At 44.6% G+C, this 21,909-nt stretch overlaps 1 protein-coding gene across 1 annotated transcript in view; it reads right to left on the minus strand.

Annotated features, from left to right (window-relative positions):
• Window positions 1–1,831: 1,831 nt before the first annotated feature.
• LOC310790424 (cadherin-12-like) overlaps window positions 1,832–21,909 on the minus strand; it is a gene marked incomplete at both ends in the record, with an annotated part of 138,763 nt that continues 118,685 nt past the window's right edge. The window contains 3 exons of the mRNA XM_083652111.1: window positions 1,832–2,346; window positions 9,745–9,996; window positions 12,844–12,961. Coding sequence (XP_083508237.1) covers window positions 1,832–2,346; window positions 9,745–9,996; window positions 12,844–12,961 — 885 coding nt within the window. The remainder of the gene's footprint in view (window positions 2,347–9,744; window positions 9,997–12,843; window positions 12,962–21,909) is intronic.

The raw sequence follows: 21,909 nt of genomic DNA on the forward strand, positions 1-21,909 counted from the left end.
TATAGGGGCAGAAATTGATGAGCATCATATGACGCGCGTCAAGTTTCGCTCCCTATGCGTTTGGGGCTTTACAGTATGTAGCTTTTCCCCCAAGATCATTTTACTTTACCCTCCCTCATTACCACCACTGAGGTGCGCTTGAGCAAGGCCCTTAACCCCAACTGCTCCAGTGGAGCTGATCAGTGGCCAGCAGATCAGACTGTGGTTGTACTGGTCAGCTTCCAGGTATGAATGTGTGTGTAAATGTGAACAGGGCGCTCCTGAAAAAGAGAGCACTGCTCTCAGTGAGACTCCCCCTGTATATATAAAGGTAAAAAAGAAAAAAAAAAAAAAAAAATTACTTCACAAACAAAACTCAGATCTAGAGTGATGATATGGCATAGTCATATGTATCCCTGATAACATTGGCATAGTTAGTGTTGAAAATACCAAAATATTCAAATCCAGTGAATATGCACTGCAGAGGTCTCGAAAACATGAGAGATTTTGAGTATTTAATAGACCTACATGCAGGCTGGCTGACATGCCAGCCAAATAAGGAAACAGAAAGAGGGTTTTGTCCAAGTGTGGTTTATTTAAGAAAACAGTGTTTATTACATGACTGAACTGCAGTATTTAGCCCTAATTTATCTTTTTACAAGTCTAGTACAAGTCTATTCACAGGACCCACCTAACAGAAACGTCCATTTTCACGTGGGTCTTGAATAATTACAAAATCCTCGAGCATCTCCAAAAATAAAAAATACAGATTGATGACTGAGAGATAAATAGATAAATACACAAAATAATCAAATCAAACCAATCAACCAATAAATAAATAGAACAATAAATAACATTCAAAACATCTTTGGCCAAATTTCGGCCACTTCATTGTCCCCACAGAGTTAACATTGGTCTCAGTAGATGCCTCGGCCAATCAGAGCACAGTATGCTGACAGAATCAGCGTTACTTCTGAGAGAGACAACATTGGATATGTGGCGTGGAATAGCAAGTAAGAACAATTATATTGAGGCACTTTTAAGGATGTTCTAGGAAATGGCAGCATTTCCTGTGTTTACGCGTATCCCCCCAGGAGGAAACAAAATAGAAGACAACAAACAACATTCAATTAAAAGGTAATTGAATGGCTGCTTTGCTCGTCTAATTACTGTCTGTACCCTCCTTTTGTACAATTTTGGGACGGAGCGTGAAGTACCAGATAGTATAGAAAATGGTAGCCTGGTAAAAACCATCCTGATAACGTGATCTCACATTCTCTTTGGCTCTACGCATCACTCTAGACATCCAGCTGCCCACAGCGATTTCACTGGATGGGAGTACTTGCCTTGACAGACAACTCCTTTCTGCCAATCAGCGTCGCCAAATCCAATCCAGATAGCAAGAATGGCAAAAACATATTTTCTGCCGAGAAACTCTGCTGGTGGATAATCTTGTTCTAGTTTAATTGTTGTTATTGAGTCTATTGCTGCAATAGTTAGGGATGTGTTTACTCTACTAACATTAACATTACCGCTTTGGGAGCCGCCATACTGTTTTGCCCTGTTGTCAACTACAGGTACTGTACGAGGCAGGTCACTGATTGGCCCGTGTAACCCACATTGGGGCCTGGGGGCGGGCAGGAGTCCAGACTGATTCATAGAGCGAACCAGAATGTGAGTCCACGTGATCAGGATGAGTTTTACCAGGCTAAGAAAATGTTAAGCTGGAAACAAAAAACAAAACAAAATCAAAAACAGAAGCAGCTAAAAAGGGAGAAAAATGCCAAACCATTTGCCTAGCCAACCAAAATAACATAGTTACACATTTCATTTTTCGAGTCTATGAATAACATCAATGTGTGTTCTCCGTGTTTGTGGTTGTGTCGGACTGAGTTTCTGACCGCTCCCCGAATATCCCCGCCAGTGTCTTAAAGCGCGGCCCCCACTCGTTGAGGTAATCGTAGTCCTCCTCCGGGTCTACAGCCGGGGACTCGATGGAGCTGAGCGACTCGGCCACGGAGCCCGCGCCCTCGTAGGCGTAGGTGGCCAGCGAGTCATAGGGCGGGGCCTGGTTGTCCGCGTCGTGCTCCTTCAGCCGCTGGTGAATGAAGTGGCGGATGTCGGCACTGTCGTGGGACACGGCCGCCCGGGGGCCCCTCTCGGCCTCGGGCTTGACGTCCCGGCGGAACAGGTTATCTTTGATGACCTTGGGGTTGCGGAGGGTCCCCATGTCGAAAGCGTGCGTGTCCTCCTCGCCACCCCCCTCGTCGTCATAGTGGATCACGTTGTCCCGGATGTCCTCCTTGGATGACATGAGGGTCTCCTTTTTCTTCTGCCGCCTCAACCCCACGTACAGCACCACGATCACTGGGGGGGGGAGACACAAAGCAGGCGATTATATTAGCTTGATGTGGATGCATTCATAATACTAATATAATCTTATAGAGGTGTCCCAAAGTTTCATTATCTCTATCTATTCAACCGACAAAATGAGCCGTCTCTGTATGTGTATTCGGATAAAAGATCGGAAGTGGGAGTGATTTACCGTAAATTCCGGACTATAAGGCGCACCGGTGTATAAGCCACACCTTCAAAGTTGACTATTTTTTTCTTATATAAGCCGCACCGGACTATAAGCCGCGGGTGTTTTAATGGTATTTTTTTTTTTTTTTTGTGTTTTAATGTTTAATTACCATATGTAATGCTCCCATTTATTAACATTTCAACAAAACAACATAACACAACACCACCTGTGTTGTTATTTACAGTGCACACAGTGTCATACAGTGTCATACAGTGTTATACAGTGTGGTGAAAAGAGGGCAAGAGAGGAAATTAAAACAGAAGTGGCTTTATAGTTAGAAAGAGTGCTAAAAAAGAGAGATTTTTTTTTTTTTTTTTGAAAAATTCCATAGATAAGCCGCACCGTTATATAAGCCGCAGGGGCCAAAAAAGGCCAAAAAACGGGAAAAAAGGTGCGGCTTATAGTCCGGAATTTACGGTATGTTGTATTTTCTTTATGTCACTGCAATGTGTATGCCTTCAAAGCATCAAATTGATTAAAATTGGCATAAATGTAATTAGCTAATATATTTTGACGTCCTCCTCATACAGTATTCTCTCTCTTTCTCTTTCTCTTTCTCTCTCTCTCTCTCTCTCTCTCTCTCTCTTTTAACTAAACCAAGTTGTATGAACTGTCTGGAGCCGACCCCCCCCCCCCCCCCTTTAACTGGGGGACATTGAACAATCAGAAACTTAACACATTCACTGCCAACAACGTGTAAACACGTTTTCAGAATCCAGCTGTTGACTGCCAACAACGTGTAAACACGTTTTTGGCATCGATTTTTTTTTTTTAACGGGGGGTTGTGCATCTAACCCTTTTACATATCTTATATAAGTATTGGACGTGTACAACGTGTACAACCCATTCCACCGACCCACTAAGTGGCGACAAGGAAGTAGGAAGGCAAGCAAAAAGCAGTGTGATCCATTTCCATTCTCATGAAAATGGATTGGCGGAGGCGCTTTCGTTTTCGCGTTGATTGCTGGCGGTGCGGGATTGCAAACTTGCATCGTGGATTGCGGATGGAGCACACTTTGAGGCACGCAGCGTAAATATGACCAGAGTCGCAGGGGCTTCATCGGAGCTCTCGGCCAGGGCTCCGGGAGGCGGGCGAGTCCAGCCGGGCTTCCTCGGGGAGCGGCCACGCAGACAGGCACAGCCAGGCACAGCGGCAGCGGGGCAGTGAGGCTGGTGACAAGCAGCAGGCCATTTTGCCTTGCAAAATAGCACCAAATTGGAAACAGCCATAAAAGGCTTTTAGAATGGGATTTTCAACCCATTCTTTTTTGTTTCTTTTTCGCTCTAATTTAGAGTAATTTAATTTCTATTCAGAAATTTATTTGAGAGGTCGAGAGTATGAGAAAGTGAATTTGCACAGGTAGGAAAGTGCTTGTTACACGGCGCTGCAGCCAAGAAGAACGCCCACGGAGGGAGGAGTTGAAGCAACTCTCCCTCTCGCTCTCTCCCTCTCTCTCTCTCTCTCTCTCGCTCTCTCTCTCTCCCTCCCTCCCTCTCTCTCTCTCTCTCTCTCTCCCTCTCCCCCTCTCACTAGGATTAAACCTAGTGCGTCTCCCTCCCGAGAGGGAGGGAGAGAGAGAGGGAGGGAGAGCGAGAGGGAGGGAGAGAGAGAGAGAGAGAGAGAGAGAGAGAGGGAGGGAGAGCGAGAGGGAGGGAGAGAGAGAGAGAGAGCGAGAGGGGGAGGGAGAGAGAGAGAGAGAGAGCCAAAAATGAATGGTTAAAGTGACTGTTCTATCCAATTTCACAAAAAGCCGTTTATCTCTAAATATTTTTTCTGACGCTAAAACCATGCTGTATTCAACTGCTAATGCTTACATAACTACTAACTCTACAAACTAACTCTTTTAGACAGAGAAAGTACACATTCTATTAGTACTTTTGAGATATTGTATGTTCACAAAGTCCAAGCTGAAACGAATCCTCGGCTCTTGTAAAATGAGCCAGAATCCTCAAAAAACGGCTTGGCAGAAGCTACCTACAGCAAAAAAAAACGGCTGGCAGTCAATGTGTTAAAAGAAACAGAAGAAGAAGAAGAACAGTCATATAAATGTAAAGCCTGGTCCAGGACCACGATAATGGGCGGGCGGGCGGGCGGGCCGGAGGAGGACACACTCGTACAGTAACACTGTGCCTATAACAACCTTTCCTGTGGAGAAGGCAGAGATTACATCGCTGAAATTGAATGGGTTCTGTCCCTGGAAGCATGTAGAAGCACTGGCAGCATTTCATACTCAGACATTAGGTAGGTGTTAGAAAAACTGTAAACAATTTTGAGGCTGACAATTGTATTCCTGTGAACACTCCTAAAGCAACCGTTTTCATTTCGCTGTGGAATTTGTGCTATTAGCGCTGAGCCCTTCAGAGGCTTCTCAGAGTATAATGATTGTACATAATCTTACAGTGACTCTCTGTTTCTCTCTCTCTCTCTGTCCCTCTCTCTCTGCTGGTACCTCTGCCTCTCTTCTCTCTGTCTCTCTCTGCTGGTACCTCTGCCTCTCTTCTCTCTCTCTCTCTGCTGGTACCTCTGCCTCTCTTCTCTCTCCTCTCTCTGTCTCCCTCACTCTGCTGGTGCATCCACCTCTCTCCGTCTCTCTCTTCTCTCTCTCTCTCTCTCTTCTCTCTCTGTCCCTCTCTCTGCTGGTACCTCTGCCTCTCTTCTCTCTCTCTCTCTGTCCCTCTCTCTCTGCTGGTACCTCCGCCTCTCTTCTCTCTCCTCTCTCTGTCTCTCTCACTCTGCTGGTACATCCACCTCTCTCCGTCTCTCTTCTCTCTCTGTCCCTCTCGGTGTCTCTCTCTCTCTCTCTTCTCTCTCTGTCCCTCTCTGTGTGTCTCTCTCTCTCTCTTCTCTCTCTGTCCCTCTCTCTGCTGGTACCTCTGCCTCGCTTCTCTCTCTCTCTGTGTCCCTCTCTTCTCTCTCTCTCTGTCTCGCTCTCTCTTCTCTCTCTCTCTCTGTCTCTCTCTCTGTATCTCTCTCTGTCCCTCTCTCTCTCTCCTCCAGTGAGAAATACAGCAAAATATACAATTCTCATGTGGCTCTTTAATATACAATATACAGTGGCATCTAGGAGGGAGAGCAATGACCAGAATAATGCAGAAATCATTCAATTGAAATGAGTCAATAAATAAATTCAGATGGGGAAAAAAGGTGAAGAAAAAACAACCAAATGCCTTAGGTAGGTCCCTTCCTTCCCTCGTCTCTCTCCCTTCCTTCCTGCCTTCCTCTCTTTCCAAGTCAGTTTATCTACCTGGGTACAGTGTGCCAGCTCCCCCTAGTGGTACCTATCGAGATTCCAACAACAGCCCATTATTATTGGACACATTGGTTGAACACAGCTTCTGCCAGAGGGTGTGGCCTCTGCACATCAGCTTGGAAGCACATGCAGATGAAAGTCCCCCCATGCTGCTCTGGCTAATTTACCTCATCATTTCTTCTCACAGGACAACTGGGTCATTGTGACAAATCCGGCACAGGAGCTAAGTGGCTCTGAGGAAATGTTCTGACAGAGTGTGAGTTCTGATTTTCTCTGCTACTTTTCCTTCTCGGGGACGGCGTGACAGTCTGGCGCCAGCCTCAGACTGCGGACTGACTTGGAGCTTTGAAACGGCTCCTCGCAGCACGACGACTGAAATGAGCACACAGACTCCGTTCTACAGCACCACAATTGACGGCACAGTATGTTTCCTCACACATCAAACAATGAAATCCAAACAGAAAATGAACAAGAATTTGTTCATAAATCAAATACAAAATGATCAATGATGAAGAATGAAATGATATAACAATGGATCCTTTTTGGACCATATTACTAGGAAGGTTGAACAAAGTAAATATACCACCAGTGTTGGGCAAGTTAATGAAAATTAGTAATAGTTACAGTTACTAGTTACTTCTCTCAAAAGGTAATTGAATTACTTTACCAATTATTCCACAATAAATAAATTTGTTACTAGGGAAAGTAACGTTTGCTTTTAAATGTCTGGCTCAATTAACTTTTCCTTCTCGGGGACGGCGTGACAGTCTGGCGCCAGCCTCAGGCGCTTTGGACACAGCTCCTCGCAGCATAAGGACCGAACTGAGCACACAGACTCCGTTCTACAGCACCGCAATCCAGGGTCCCTCACACATCAAACAATGAAATCCAAACAGAAAATGAACAAGAATGTGCTCATAAAGCAAATACAAAATGAATGAAATGGTATTTATAACAATAAACTCTTTGTTGGACTATATTGCTAGGAAGGGTGAGCAAAGTAGATAAGCACCAGTATTGGCATTGCATGTGCTCTACCTGCCTCGCACGCTACGTGTGCTCTACCTGCCTCGCATGCTGCGTGTGCTCTACCTGCCTCGCACGCTACGTGTGCTCTACCTGCCTCGCACGCTACGTGTGCTCTACCTGCCTCGCACGCTGCGTGTGCTCTACCTGCCTCGCACGCTGCGTGTGCTCTACCTGCCTCGCACGCTGCGTGTGCTCTACCTGCCTCGCATGCTGCGTGTGCTCTACCTGCCTCGCATGCTGCGTGTGCTCTACCTGCCTCGCACGCTACGTGTGCTCTACCTGCGTCGCACGCTACGTGTGCTCTACCTGCCTCGCACGCTACGTGTGCTCTACCTGCCTCGCATGCTGCGTGTGCTCTACCTGCCTCGCACGCTGCGTGTGCTCTACCTGCCTCGCATGCTGTGTGTGCTCTACCTGCCTCGCACGCTGCGTGTGCTCTACCTGCCTCGCATGCTGCGTGTGCTCTACCTGCCTCGCATGCTGCGTGTGCTCTACCTGCCTCACACGCTACGTGTGCTCTACCTGCCTCGCATGTTGCGTGTGCTCTACCTGCCTCACACGCTACGTGTGCTCTACCTGCCTCGCATGTTGCGTGTGCTCTACCTGCCTCGCATGCTGTGTGTGCTCTACCTGCCTCGCATGCTGTGTGTGCTCTACCTGCCTCGCACGCTGCGTGTGCTCTACCTGCCTCGCATGCTGTGTGTGCTCTACCTGCCTCGCATGTTGCGTGTGCTCTACCTGCCTCACACGCTACGTGTGCTCTACCTGCCTCGCATGTTGCGTGTGCTCTACCTGCCTCGCATGCTGTGTGTGCTCTACCTGCCTCGCATGCTGTGTGTGCTCTACCTGCCTCGCATGCTGTGTGCTCTACCTGCCTCGCATGCTGCGTGTGCTCTACCTGCCTCGCATGTTGCGTGTGCTCTACCTGCCTCGCATGCTGTGTGTGCTCTACCTGCCTCGCATGCTGTGTGTGCTCTACCTGCCTCGCATGTTGCGTGTGCTCTACCTGCCTCGCATGCTGCGTGTGCTCTACCTGCCTCGCATGCTGTGTGTGCTCTACCTGCCTCGCATGCTGCGTGTGCTCTACCTGCCTTGCACGCTACGTGTGCTCTACCTGCCTCGCATGCTGCGTGTGCTCTACCTGCCTCGCATGCTGTGTGTGCTCTACCTGCCTCGCACGCTACGTGTGCTCTACCTGCCTTGCATGTTGCGTGTGCTCTACCTGCCTCGCACGCTGTGTGTGCTCTACCTGCCTCGCATGCTGTGTGTGCTCTACCTGCCTCGCATGCTGCGTGTGCTCTACCTGCCTCGCACGCTGCGTGTGCTCTACCTGCCTCGCACGCTACGTGTGCTCTACCTGCCTCGCACGCTACGTGTGCTCTACCTGCCTCGCATGCTGCGTGTGCTCTACCTGCCTCGCATGCTGCGTGTGCTCTACCTGCCTCGCATGCTGCGTGTGCTCTACCTGCCTCGCATGCTGCGCGTGCTCTACCTGCCTCGCACGCTGCGTGTGCTCTACCTGCCTCGCACGCTGCGTGTGCTCTACCTGCCTCGCACGCTACGTGTGCTCTACCTGCCTCGCATGCTGCGTGTGCTCTACCTGCCTCGCACGCTGCGTGTGCTCTACCTGCCTCGCACGCTGCGTGTGCTCTACCTGCCTCGCATGCTGCGTGTGCTCTACCTGCCTCGCACGCTGCGTGTGCTCTACCTGCCTCGCACGCTGCGTGTGCTCTACCTGCCTCGCACGCTGCGTGTGCTCTACCTGCCTCGCACGCTGCGTGTGCTCTACCTGCCTCGCACGCTGTGTGTGCTCTACCTGCCTCACACGCTGTGTGTGCTCTACCTGCCTCACACGCTGCGTGTGCTCTACCTGCCTAGTTGGGCAATTGTGGGTTGCATGGAACCCCTCACCTTATTATAGTAGTGACATATTTGGGACATACTGTAAGGTTCTTGAAAGGTTCTTTGTGGAGCTAGAAATGGTTCTTCTATGGCACAAAGAACCATTTTCGGTTCCAGTCTGCACCTTTATTTTTCTGCATGACAGGAGGTTTTCATGGTCGCTGATTCAGCATATTATGTGTTGAAAGGTCACGGCGACCCTTGACTTCCGCTGTAAAACAGGAACTTCTTTAACAACCGACCCTCCCACAGACATAAACGATGCCATAAACCTGTATTTACTTCCTCTCTCCTATATATGTAGATGAGCTTGGACATTAACTGCAGAGACTTAAAGAGGAGTTTTATAACTGTGACCTTGTGGAAAAAATTAAAGCTAAAGCCTGGCAGGCGTGGAGCAGCAGGATTGGATTTAGTTTATAGAGCCAATCGGGATAAGGGACCCTCCCTTCAATCTAACACGCCTCATTGAATGACTAAATTCATAAGTGTCCTATAATCAGCTGCAGGCTCTTCTGGAGGGATGCCAGTTCAATTCTGATGGTCAGCCAAGCAGGTTTTGGAGTCAGCTGTCTTCCATATTGGCAAATGATAGGAACCAGCAAAGAGGCATTAGACCTGGCAGAGATGCACATCTCTATTGTAGGTGTTTAGCTGATGATCTTCCCTGGAGTGTCTTATAATAAGCTTCAATTTTGACATTACAAAGTACCAGCATGAAATAATTATCAAATTAAAATTATCAAGTCATTATCAAAATTGCAAAGTGGGGCGGCAACAGCTAAAAGTGTCCCTTAAAGTGGCACTTCACCGAAAAACAATGCTGATTTATTTTGTACATGATCTCACACATTTCCAAAAACTGTAAACTGTTTAGCAGACATTCATTTAGTTTGACAGTTACTGAAAGTTGACTGAGTTAAGTGTGGACCAGTGGTGTCATCACAAGACTATACACAATGATTCAGTGCCTTCTGGGGGAGGGACAATAGAGCTCACCTAACAGGATGATGATACAGAGGAGGATGGCGATCAGAGCGCCCGTGCTGAGGCCCACAGGGAGAAAGATGGCCTCTGCGCTGCAAGTTAGCAGAGACCCATCTGATTCACAGCCGCACACGCGGATGGTCAGGGTGCCTGTGCTGGTCTTGGGTGGGTAGCCATTGTCTTCAATCACCACAGGGAGGAAGTAGATCTCCTGTAGGCGCCGTCTAAAGCCGCTCCGCTTCGTCACTATCCCTGCTGTGTTGTCTGGAACAAGGGAGAGGAGAAGAAGAAACAAGCAGGCATCAAATAAAAGTGACTAAAATCAGAACTCTCACAGTTACAAAGTCACATTTAAAGTTGAAGTCACATGGGGTTTCTTCTTTCCCCATAGGCCCAGCACGGTAAGCCTGGAAAATATTCTACACAGCAGTGGAAGGCTTTGAAAAAGTCTTTGGTGTGAGATTTTAAAAAAATCTAGAAACTTGTGTGAAGCAGCCCCAAGTACTGCAGCAAATCCTTGACTAACCCCTACTAATGATCATTGGCGGTAAATATATTGCCTTGGGTGCAAACTGATCTGACAAAAAGGGGGGGGGAGGATCCACCTAGTGTAGCCTAACACCAATTAGACAATCCTCTGAGCTACAAGTGTGGAGGTCTAAGTGTCAGCCTGATAAAACTGTTCAATGTCTGATAACTCTTTACGTTTGATATCAAATCCTTGCCAAACGTGCCTCTCTGAATGTAATCAGAAAGTGAGATGTATCAAAGACCGTTCTTATCAAAGCCTCTCCATTTTTACACCACTTATTTCGAAAGCTGATACAGCCCAGCCACGCCCAGCAGATTCCTTCCTGAGGAACAGCTTTTTTTCTTTTTGTGAGAAATGTGCTGGGATCTGTTGTGATTTTCTTATCTGTTCATTCAGGCAGCATAACTTCTGAGGAACAGAACAACAACAACAACAACAACAACAGAACAATGATATGTAATAGATCAGAGGCTTGCAAAGTGGGAGGCCGGCCTCCCCAGGGCGGCTCCAAACAGTTTCAGGGGAGGCTCAGTGAATGGAAGTGAAAAAACATTACATAAGTTATTACATTAGCTAAAAAAGAGATCACATCTGGTTAAAGAGACAGCGTCACCCTATCCAACAATGGACACTTTTTGCTAGAGATTGTGCTTCAACTAATGTTCCAAATTATGGTGTACTGTTTCCACCACCTTTCTAGTGGCATATCATTTTAATCATTCACTTCAGATTTAGTCTTTACCAGAGTAAGAAAATGGACGCTATATATGGTCATTAGCATCACGCTAGGCTAACCATTTGTCGGACACAAGACGTCATGCTAGCGTAAACAATGCAGCCAATGCATTAGCAATTGATTGTCGAGTGTTGCCCAAGCTCACCCCACGGCTTTGTCTCAGCAAAATCACTTTCCTAAACTATTCTGACATTTTAATGACCATGAAATTTGATGTGTAGACTGCTACATATCTAAAGTAATTCCACAGCACTAGCTGGATGAAATGAATTAACATCACAAAAATACCGGAAAGTGTGTCAGTCATCCTTGTCCGGGTTTGGGAAATGTGTCCGGGGTTGGAATGAGTTCCGTTAGTCCAGAGATTCTGTAGTTTTGGTGAGTTTGACTGTTTTTCCCACTTTCCCAGAGTCAGAAACAAATACATGCTGTCAGACAGACTTATTTATGTATTTGGTGTAGTCTGAAGTATGTCTAACAGCAATATCAGGCTATCTTGGCTAAATTGTTCTCAAACTTTTTCACGTCAAGCTTGGACCCCTAAACTGATACAAATTAGACCACCACGGACACCCATCTGGTAAGACTTTGTCCCAGGGTCCCCCATCATAAGATTTTTGTTTTGATTTGAGAAGTTTTATTACAGAAAATATATGAAACCCATGACCAAATTAGCCATACATTCTGTCATTGTGTTACTTATGGATGGAATTAACAGTGAAAATAAATTGTTCCCCTTTTTACTGGGGACAGCCTGGAACCCCCTCAAGGACCCCTGGGCGTCCCTGGACCCCACTTTGAGAGCCACTGGTCCATGGGATAATAGGTATCCAGGAATTGAGCGAAACCTTTTCCAAGCTTTGTCTGAGGAGACGCCCACAGTCTCAAAAGGGGTCAGCTTTGGAAGACAGCCAGAGGTGTGAGGATGGCAGGTAGACTAGAGGTCGGCCATGTATGTGAAGTAAAGGGATTGTGTCAGGTGGAGTCTGTCTGCTGCAGCGGTACTGTCTGACCCCTGTCAAGCCTGCTTTGTTCCACCGACCAAGCTTGACACTTTTTCTTGACAGGAGGTCAAGCATTTTAGCACACCTTGCATGTTGTGTAAAAGCATGTCGTTGTTGTTCCCTCTTTCTCTACAAAACTCCCTCCCTCCCTCCAGCTCTCTCTCTCTCTCTCTCTCTCTCTCTGAAACTGTCTGTGGTGCTTGTGTTTCCCTGTCCCCGCACATCAGATCTCGCTCTGTATCTGGAGAGCGTGTGTCGGGTCCGCGGGCAGTGGAGGAGCCATGAGACAGCGTGTCCAAACGGTAGACTACTGTAAAACTGGATCAACGGTTTGGACCGAGCGGCGCTCGTCGAGGATGGAGAATGTGTTCGTTTTCCCCGGGCCCTCATCCCCGCCATGTCCCACTTTTCATTACCCTTCTTTTCTGCTTAGACTTCAAAGGGGACTTCAAGATTCATTACGCCCTTATCAGAAGACAACGTCTGACCTCGTGCATTTTAGTTATTTTCCGCCGTAAGCGTGCCACTCTCCTAAGCTGCAGGCTGCAAACTTCTCAGCCGCCCGATAATTGGTCTTCAGAGGGTGGCTGTCCTATTTCCTGTCCTGTTCTGTTTTTGTGGGGGGAGGGAGGGGGGTGATCTGTGATCTGAACATGTGATCTGTTACAGGTTATTGGTTACATTTCAGATACTGTTGGAATATGATTTACCTTCAAAATCAATAGAATATTAAGTAAAACGTTCCAGTTATTAATTATTAGTAACAAACAATCATTATCATCATTGTCATCATCTTCAAATTCCACACTGTGCTGTCACAATATAAAAAGGTGACTCACTCCCAAAGTCCCGGATGGTAAAATTCTTGTTTTTCATGTCTTCCTTTGTCGATTTGAAGGAGAACTGTTGGCCAGCAGTTGGAAGATCTTGGTCTTTTGCACTGAAGGTTTGAATCACCTGTTAAAAAAGAGAGAGCTAGATGAAATATGACTCAACCATGCTTATTATTGGACAGGGTTAAAATACAGCTAAGTTAGAGATATGAAATATGACCCATCCATGATTATTACTGGACAGGTTTAAAATACAGCTAAGTTAGAGATATGAAATATGACCCATCCATGCTTATTACTGGACAGGGTTAAAATACAGCTAAGAGAGATGAAATATGACCCATCCATGATTATTACTGGACAGGTTTAAAATACAGCTAAGTTAGAGATATGAAATATGACCCATCCATGATTATTACTGGACAGGTTTAAAATACAGCTAAGTTAGAGATATGAAATATGACCCATCCATGATTATTACTGGACAGGTTTAAAATACAGCTAAGTTAGAGATATGAAATATGACCCATCCATGCTTATTACTGGACAGGGTTCAAATACAGCTAAGAGAGATGAAATATGACCCATCCATGATTATTACTGGACAGGTTTAAAATACAGCTAAGTTAGAGATATGAAATATGACCCATCCATGCTTATTACTGGACAGGGTTAAAATACAGCTAAGAGAGATGAAATATGACCCATCCATGATTATTACTGGACAGGTTTAAAATACAGCTAAGTTAGAGATATGAAATATGACCCATCCATGATTATTACTGGACAGGTTTAAAATACAGCTAAGTTAGAGATATGAAATATGACCCATCCATGATTATTACTGGACAGGTTTAAAATACAGCTAAGTTAGAGATATGAAATATGACCCATCCATGCTTATTACTGGACAGGGTTCAAATACAGCTAAGAGAGATGAAATATGACCCATCCATGATTATTACTGGACAGGTTTAAAATACAGCTAAGTTAGAGATATGAAATATGACCCATCCATGCTTATTACTGGACAGGGTTAAAATACAGCTAAGAGAGATGAAATATGACCCATCCATGATTATTACTGGACAGGTTTAAAATACAGCTAAGTTACAGAGATGAAATGTGACCCATCCATGATTATTACTGGACAGGTTTAAAATACAGCTAAGTTAGAGAGATGAAATATGACCCATCCATGATTATTACTGGACAGGTTTAAAATACAGCTAAGTCAGAGAGATGAAATGTGACCCATCCATGATTATTACTGGACAGGTTTAAAATACAGCTAAGTCAGAGAGATGAAATGTGACCCATCCATGATTATTACTGGACAGGGATAAAATACAGCTAAGTCAGAGAGATGAAATGTGACCCATCCATGCTTATTACTGGACAGGTTTAAAATACAGCTAAGTTAGAGATATGAAATATGACCCATCCATGCTTATTACTGGACAGGGTTAAAATACAGCTAAGAGAGATGAAATATGACCCATCCATGATTATTACTGGACAGGTTTAAAATACAGCTAAGTTACAGAGATGAAATGTGACCCATCCATGATTATTACTGGACAGGTTTAAAATACAGCTAAGTTAGAGAGATTAAATATGACCCATCCATGATTATTACTGGACAGGTTTAAAATACAGCTAAGTCAGAGAGATGAAATGTGACCCATCCATGATTATTACTGGACAGGTTTAAAATACAGCTAAGTCAGAGAGATGAAATGTGACCCATCCATGATTATTACTGGACAGGGATAAAATACAGCTAAGTCAGAGAGATGAAATGTGACCCATCCATGCTTATTACTGGTCTGGATAGGTTTAAAATACAGCTAAGAGAGATGAAATGTGACCCATCCATGCTTATTACTGGACAGGTTTAAAATACAGCAAAGTTAGAGAGATGAAATATGACCCATCCATGATTATTACTGGACAGGTTTAAAATACAGCTAAGTTAGAGAGATGAAATATGACCCATCCATGATTATTACTGGACAGGGATAAAATACAGCTAAGTCAGAGAGATGAAATGTGACCCATCCATGCTTATTACTGGTCTGGATAGGTTTAAAATACAGCTAAGAGAGATGAAATGTGACCCATCCATGCTTATTACTGGACAGGTTTAAAATACAGCTAAGTCAGAGAGATGAAATGTGACCCATCCATGCTTATAACTGGTCTGGATAGGTTTAAAATACAGCTAAGAGAGATGAAATGTGATCCATCCATGATTATTACTGGACAGGTTTAACACATTGACTGCCAGCCCTTTTTTCAATGCTGTAGGTAGGTTCTGCCAGGTTTTTTTTTGAGGATTCTGGCTCATTTTACAAGAGCCGAGGATTCTTTTCTGTTAAGACTTCGTGAACACCAATCATCTAAAAAGAACTAATAGAATGTGTGCTTTCTCTGTCTAAAAGAGTTAGTTTGTAGAGTTAGTAGTTATGTAGATATTAGCCGTTGAGTACAGCATGGTTTCAGAGATTTTCAGAGAGTTTTGAGATAAATGGATTTTTAGAACCACCTCACGTGCCTGTGATTATGGGTGCCCTTGGGCAAGTCTGTATACTGTATTGTGTGTGTGTGTGTGTGTGTGTGTCTCCAAACTCCTCCCTCCGTCTGTGCTGCTGCTGCTGGCTCCGCGGCGCTCTCGGGCAGTCTGGATTACTGTAAAACGGGCTCGTTCGTTTCTTGAGGTGTCGGCTGAGAGCTTTGAAGAAGCTTTTGCGATTCTGGTCTTATTTATGCTCAAAGGTACTCGAGTGTGTGTGTGTGTGTGCGCGCGTGTGTGTGTGTGTGTGTGTGTGTGTGTGTGTGTGTGTGTGTGTGTGAAATCGAAAGCGTTTTCGCCCAGCTATTTCCTTGAGAATGGCTTTCTCCAGCGGACCCGCGGCTGTTTTTGCTCGGCTTTGTCTCTGTCTAGAGAGCACTGTCGCCACCAGCTGGTCGGTAAAATAGATTATACACATTCTCTTCCTCCAATATTGGTATAGGAGACGTAAAAGGGGTTGATCGATGTCCCACCGTCAAAAAAAAAAAATGTTTATGTAAGCCGAGATATCTCGTCCTTGGCACTCAACGGTTGGATCCTGTAAGCCGAGATATCTCGTCATTGGCACTCAACGTGTTAAAATACAGCTAAGTTAGAGAGATGAAATATGACCCATCCATGATTATTACTGGACAGGGATAAAATACAGCTAAGTTAGTTGCACAATGACGATCCATTGAATGAGTGCACAAGCACACTAAAAAAACAACAACAAGATAACCTGTATGACTTTTGTGAAAAGTTTGAAATATTCCTCAAACAGTGAGACTTTGTGTCAGGGTTATAAGAGTTTTACAATGTAAATACATTAAATTTATTTATTTTTCTATTTTAATTTTCATTTTCATGTCTGTTGAGTTTCAGGTTCTCAGATGCCATTTGTTTTAGTTTACTGTTCACTTAGCTTTATGCCTAGTTGCCTACCATACACTAGAAAACTTCAAAAAGACTAAAGTCTGACACCATCTCACATCCAGCTCACATCTAAAGACAATGAGTCATAAGTCACACTGAGTTTTTAGTCACAGACTGTACGATTGTGCACAGTTAAAGTTTGAGTTGTGTAATGGCCATGCCTGTATGGAGTGTGTTAGAAGCAGTCATTAGATGTTTGAGTTGTGTAATGGCCATGCCTGTATGGAGTGTGTTAGAAGCAGTCATTAGATGTTTGAGTTGTGTAATGGCCATGCCTGTATGGAGTGTGTTAGAAGCAGTCATTAGATGTTTGAGTTGTGTAATGGCCATGCCTGTATGGAGTGTGTTGGAAGCAGTCATTGGATGTTTGAGTTGTGTAATGGCCATGCCTGTATGGAGTGTGTTAGAAGCAGTCATTGGATGTTTTAGTTGTGTAATGGCCATGCCTGTATGGAGTGTGTTAGAAGCAGTCATTGGATGTTTTAGTTGTGTAATGGCCATGCCTGTATGGAGTGTGTTAGAAGCAGTCATTAGATGTTTTAGTTGTGTAATGGCCATGCCTGTATGGAGTGTGATGGAAGCAGTCATTGGATGTTTTAGTTGTGTAATGGCCATGCCTGTATGGAGTGTGTTAGAAGCAGTCATTGGATGTTTTAGTTGTGTAATGGCCATGCCTGTATGGAGTGTGTTAGAAGCAGTCATTAGATGTTTTAGTTGTGTAATGGCCATGCCTGTATGGAGTGTGTTAGAAGCAGTCATTAGATGTTTTAGTTGTGTAATGGCCATGCCTGTATGGAGTGTGTTAGAAGCAGTCATTAGATGTTTTAGTTGTGTAATGGCCATGCCTGTATGGAGTGTGTTAGAAGCAGTCATTAGATGTTTTAGTTGTGTAATGGCCATGCCTGTATGGAGTGTGTTAGAAGCAGTCATTAGATGTTTTAGTTGTGTAATGGCCATGCCTGTATGGAGTGTGATGGAAGCAGTCATTGGATGTTTTAGTTGTGTAATGGCCATGCCTGTATGGAGTGTGTTGGAAGCAGTCATTGGATGTTTTAGTTGTGTAATGGCCATGCCTGTATGGAGTGTGATGGAAGCAGTCATTGGATGTGCACAGTGTATTGGTAATGTATTTATGGATGATCAGGGCCCATTCATGACAACAGGATAATTTATCCACCTCACTTAAGAGTAAAGCAACTAATAAAAAACTAAAACCCATACACTCCATGGGGGTAACCTATCGGAATTCCCTCTGCACTTTTAAAATAAATCGTATTTGCTTTCACAGAAAACAAACTTATTTGACTTCTATTTGTCTCAGTCGAAAATGTGAAATTATTCTACCTCTGAACAGAAGTGTCAACTTACTACAATTTAATTGGTTGCATATCAGAACTGTCGGCACTGAAACCAGGGAGTGCATTTTTCTCTTTGTAGTTTGTGATACAGTCGCTGAGCATTAGATTGATACCTTGTTGAAACTTCTAGATGACCTCAACATATAGTGTGATGGATTAAGTTCATTCACAACTACTGCAGCTTGTTGGTCACACGGGTCATGGCCAGCTGTTCATAGCTGGTACTGTATGGTACTGCCATATTCTATTACATCTGTCAGAGGCACAGGATAGACTCAAGTTTTGTTCCAGAGGGAAATAAATAAATAAATAAACAAATACATAAATAAATACTACACACACACATACACACACACACACACACACACACACACACACACACACACACACACACACACACACACACACACACACACCGCAAGAGAAAATCGAAATGGATATACTATCGGCACATAATATCAGCTACCAGCAGCGACAATGCAGAACTATCAGTGCAAAAACCAATATGTGTCGAAATCTGGCTGCTACTAAACAAGCAATACAATCTATTGTATTTGTGAGATCTATGTATAATTGTCCCTCTGCTTGCACTCAAAAGACCCTTGTCAAGCTGGGGGAATCGACGATGGATAGTGCTGTGCTGTGATGCTCCTTAAGTACAGTGCTGTGCTGTGATGCTCCTTAAGTACAGTGCTGTCCTGTGATGCTCCTTAGTATATCAGTTGTTATTGATGTATGCATTTGAGTGTTTTGTGATGTTGAACTTATTCTACTTATCCAATATAAGTTGCTATAGGTGAGACTGTATTGTGATGTTGTACTTATTCTACTTATCCAATATAAGTTGCTATAGATGAGACTGTCAGCTAAATGTGACACGCTCTGGTGAAAGGAGTAAAAAGTAGGCAACTGTGAAATCGCACAAATCAAGATAAAGGGTTGTTTTCTTTTTCCAGTTTTTGTTTTTTTCTCTCTCTCTCCATAAAGTTTAGATGTTGCACACACTCAATATAACAAACAACACTTTTAGGATCAATAAATACTTTTAATTTGTTAGCAAACTAAGCTTGTTCGGGGCAAATCAAGCTTGTTCACCAACTTTCAGGGCGAATTTCTTTGAATGTTGCGTTTAGGAGTACGGACATGCACTATAAGCATTATCTTCTTCATTTTCAGAAGTCAATGTATCATCATCATTTGAAAGCTACTCTAACAAGCTGCACTTTCAAAATCTGTAAAAACCTAAATTGGCCTACTTGTTACCAACATTTTCATTCTTATTCAGTAGTTTAAGGTGGCATTAGTTATAGGCTACCTGGTAAAGGAAACAGATGTAGAAGATGGAGATCACAATACAGCTCTTGTCAAATCTAATATGTACGTATTTCATTTAACTCCACAGTAGCAAAGATGCATAATAATGTCTGTTCTGCTTTCATATTTTGACCTACCACCAGTCTTGCCTCTAAGCGAACCGGAGCCTATTTCCTTGTATGTGTATATACTTGGCAAATAAAGCTAATTCTGATTCTGATTCTGAGGTAAATGATGACAGGAAACATCATGCTTTGTCACAACCCCAAACTATTTATCTTAGCCTCTCAGAAACGCCCCGGTTAGCGGGTAGTTTCTCTCGCTCGCCCGGCTACGTCCCGGTTAGCGGGTTGTTTCTCTCGCTCGCTCGGCTACGTCCCGGTTAGCGGGTTGTTTCTCTCGCTCACTCGGCTACGTCCCGGTTACAGATGACTTTCCATGGGAGGTTGATTCACAGCGTGAGGCACTTCAAAACAAGGGCTTTGTGTGTTTTTGAGCCATGTGTGAGTGCAGATAATCATCAAGGGAGGCTCATGATGGCTTTTACACAAGAAGACCTGCAATTCTTTATCGCCCGCCAGCTGTGCTCAACACCTGCTGGAGTCATGCTGGGGAAACGACTGCAACGACAACACTGGAGAGAAGCAGTTAGTCCACAACGGAGGGGGAGGGAGGAGGTGAGGAGGAGAGGAGTGGGTGGGTGTAAACACTCCCCAAGGTTAATGTCTGACTTCCATCCCATGGCAAAAGCGACAGGAATCTGCAGCTGTTTTAGTTTGGCAGTGAGAGTGACGCCTACAAAACCCATTAGGACTCCATCTGAACATAGGGCCACAGTTCCCGAGGTGATGCCTTGTACTAGTCTTGGATTTGTGCCTATTTAGGCTCAGATTCAGACTACTGGATGCCAACTTCTTCCCACACACCTAAACATGTTGAAATATGAGCTTTTCTCCTCCTGGTCCACCTTCATTATTTCATGCCCTTGCTGATATGTCAGGTGAAAAGAAGTGGCTGGCGACTGCACATGTGTCAGAGGAAGCATGTGGCTAGTCTACAACTCTCCCCAGATTGGCAGAGGGGGTGGAGCAACGACCGGGACAGCAGGGAGAATTGGCCAAGTACAATAGGGGAGAAAATGGGAGGTGGGGAAAAAAAACCTAGTTTCAAATATACATACTTCAGCATGTACCGAAGACTGCACCGTGGATATATGCCTCTGCCAACAAGTGAGCAGTCGACATCCATGTCTGTCCAGACTTTGACGTGTGAGCCAAATGTGAAGAAATTCCGTCAAGGTATTACTGAGATATGGCATAACCAAGCTTGAAAATGGCGTTGGTGAGCTCACAGTGACCTTGACCTTTCACCACCAAAATGTAATCAGTTCATCGTTGAGTCCAAGTGGACGTTTGATTCAAATTAGATAAAATTCCGTCAAGGCGTTCCTGAGATATCACGTTAATGAGCATGAAACGAGCGGTCGTGATGTCACAGTAACCTTGAACTTTGACCACCAAAATCTAATCAGTTCATCCTTGAGTCCAAGTGTACATTTGAGGCAAATTTGAAGAAATTCTGTCAAGGCGTTCCTGAGATATTGCGTTAACGAGCTTGAAAACGGCATTCGTGAGGTCACAGTGACTTGAACTTTGACCTTTGACCACCAAAATGTAATCAGTTCATCCTTGAGTCCAAGTCGACATTTGAGGCAAATTTGATTAAATCTCATTAAGGTGTTCCTGAGATATCGCGTTAACAAGCTTGAAAATGGCGTTCGAGAGGTCACAGTGACCTTGATCTTTGATAATCAAAATCTAATCAGTTCATCCTTGAGTCCAAGTCGACGTTTGAGCCAAATTGGAAGAAATTCCGTCAAGGCGTTCCTGAGATAATGCTTTAACGAACATTGGACAGACGTACGGACGGACGTACGGACAACCCAAATCCAGGGTATCGCCGGCGGGCTATCGCCGGCGGAGGCATATAAATCTATAAAAAGAAAAAGAAAAGTTAGGATGACGGCGATGCCTTTAAAGACAGGGCAGAGCCAAGACGTTGTTATGATTGCAACATAATATATCCACTGACCAAAGAGGTTCCGGCCTGAGGTCCCGCAAAGCCTCCTCAGTGTGACGAGGAGTCCATTTGACAGACTTCCAAAGGAGCTGCTCCCTCCAAACACTAACTGCATATAGATGCCAGCTAATGGGCTAATTTACAGGCACAGGTGGTTTACAATGTGCACAGCCAGATTCTCCACCGCATCCCAAATATATCAACTGAAATGTACTCTTGGTCGCCGATATGCAAAGCGCCGCCATGGTTTACGATTGCTTCTCCCGCTGACTCCGGCACTATGGCACAGTCACAGTTGAGCTGTTAAGATTCATACTCGGTGCTGCGGGGTTCTTGGCAAAAGAAAGAAGTGAAGGGGTGATAAGGCGGTCGGCTGGTTAGAGGGACTGCCAGGTAACGAGAAGAAATGTGACAGACACGATCGTCACAAAAGCCTACAACCCTAGTGTCTGAAGTGTCCTTGAATAAGCCACTGAATATCTCTCTCAGGTACGCATGTCACAGCTATGTATATTTTGTGTCAATCTGGAGCTAAAACACACACACACACACACACACACACACACACACACACACACACACACACACACACAGACACTTTATGACTGTTCAAGGCCAAACATACATTACTCTGCAAAATGCATTACCTTTCAATACACCTGATTTAATGGATTATGTTTTCCTTATCTTAATGCCGTTTTATCTAAAGACTTGTGCTCCTGCGTGGGATTTCTTTCCAGAGCCTTTGCCTTTCTATCAAGGCAAAGTGTGGCTTGCTACTTTACAGAATTTTAAATATTATACCATAGTATTGATTTGTTGAACCCTTTT

The sequence above is a fragment of the Poromitra crassiceps genome (genome assembly GCF_964638095.1).
Source record: "Poromitra crassiceps genome assembly, chromosome: 2".
In the NCBI taxonomy this organism is placed as follows: Eukaryota; Metazoa; Chordata; class Actinopteri; order Beryciformes; family Melamphaidae; genus Poromitra; species Poromitra crassiceps.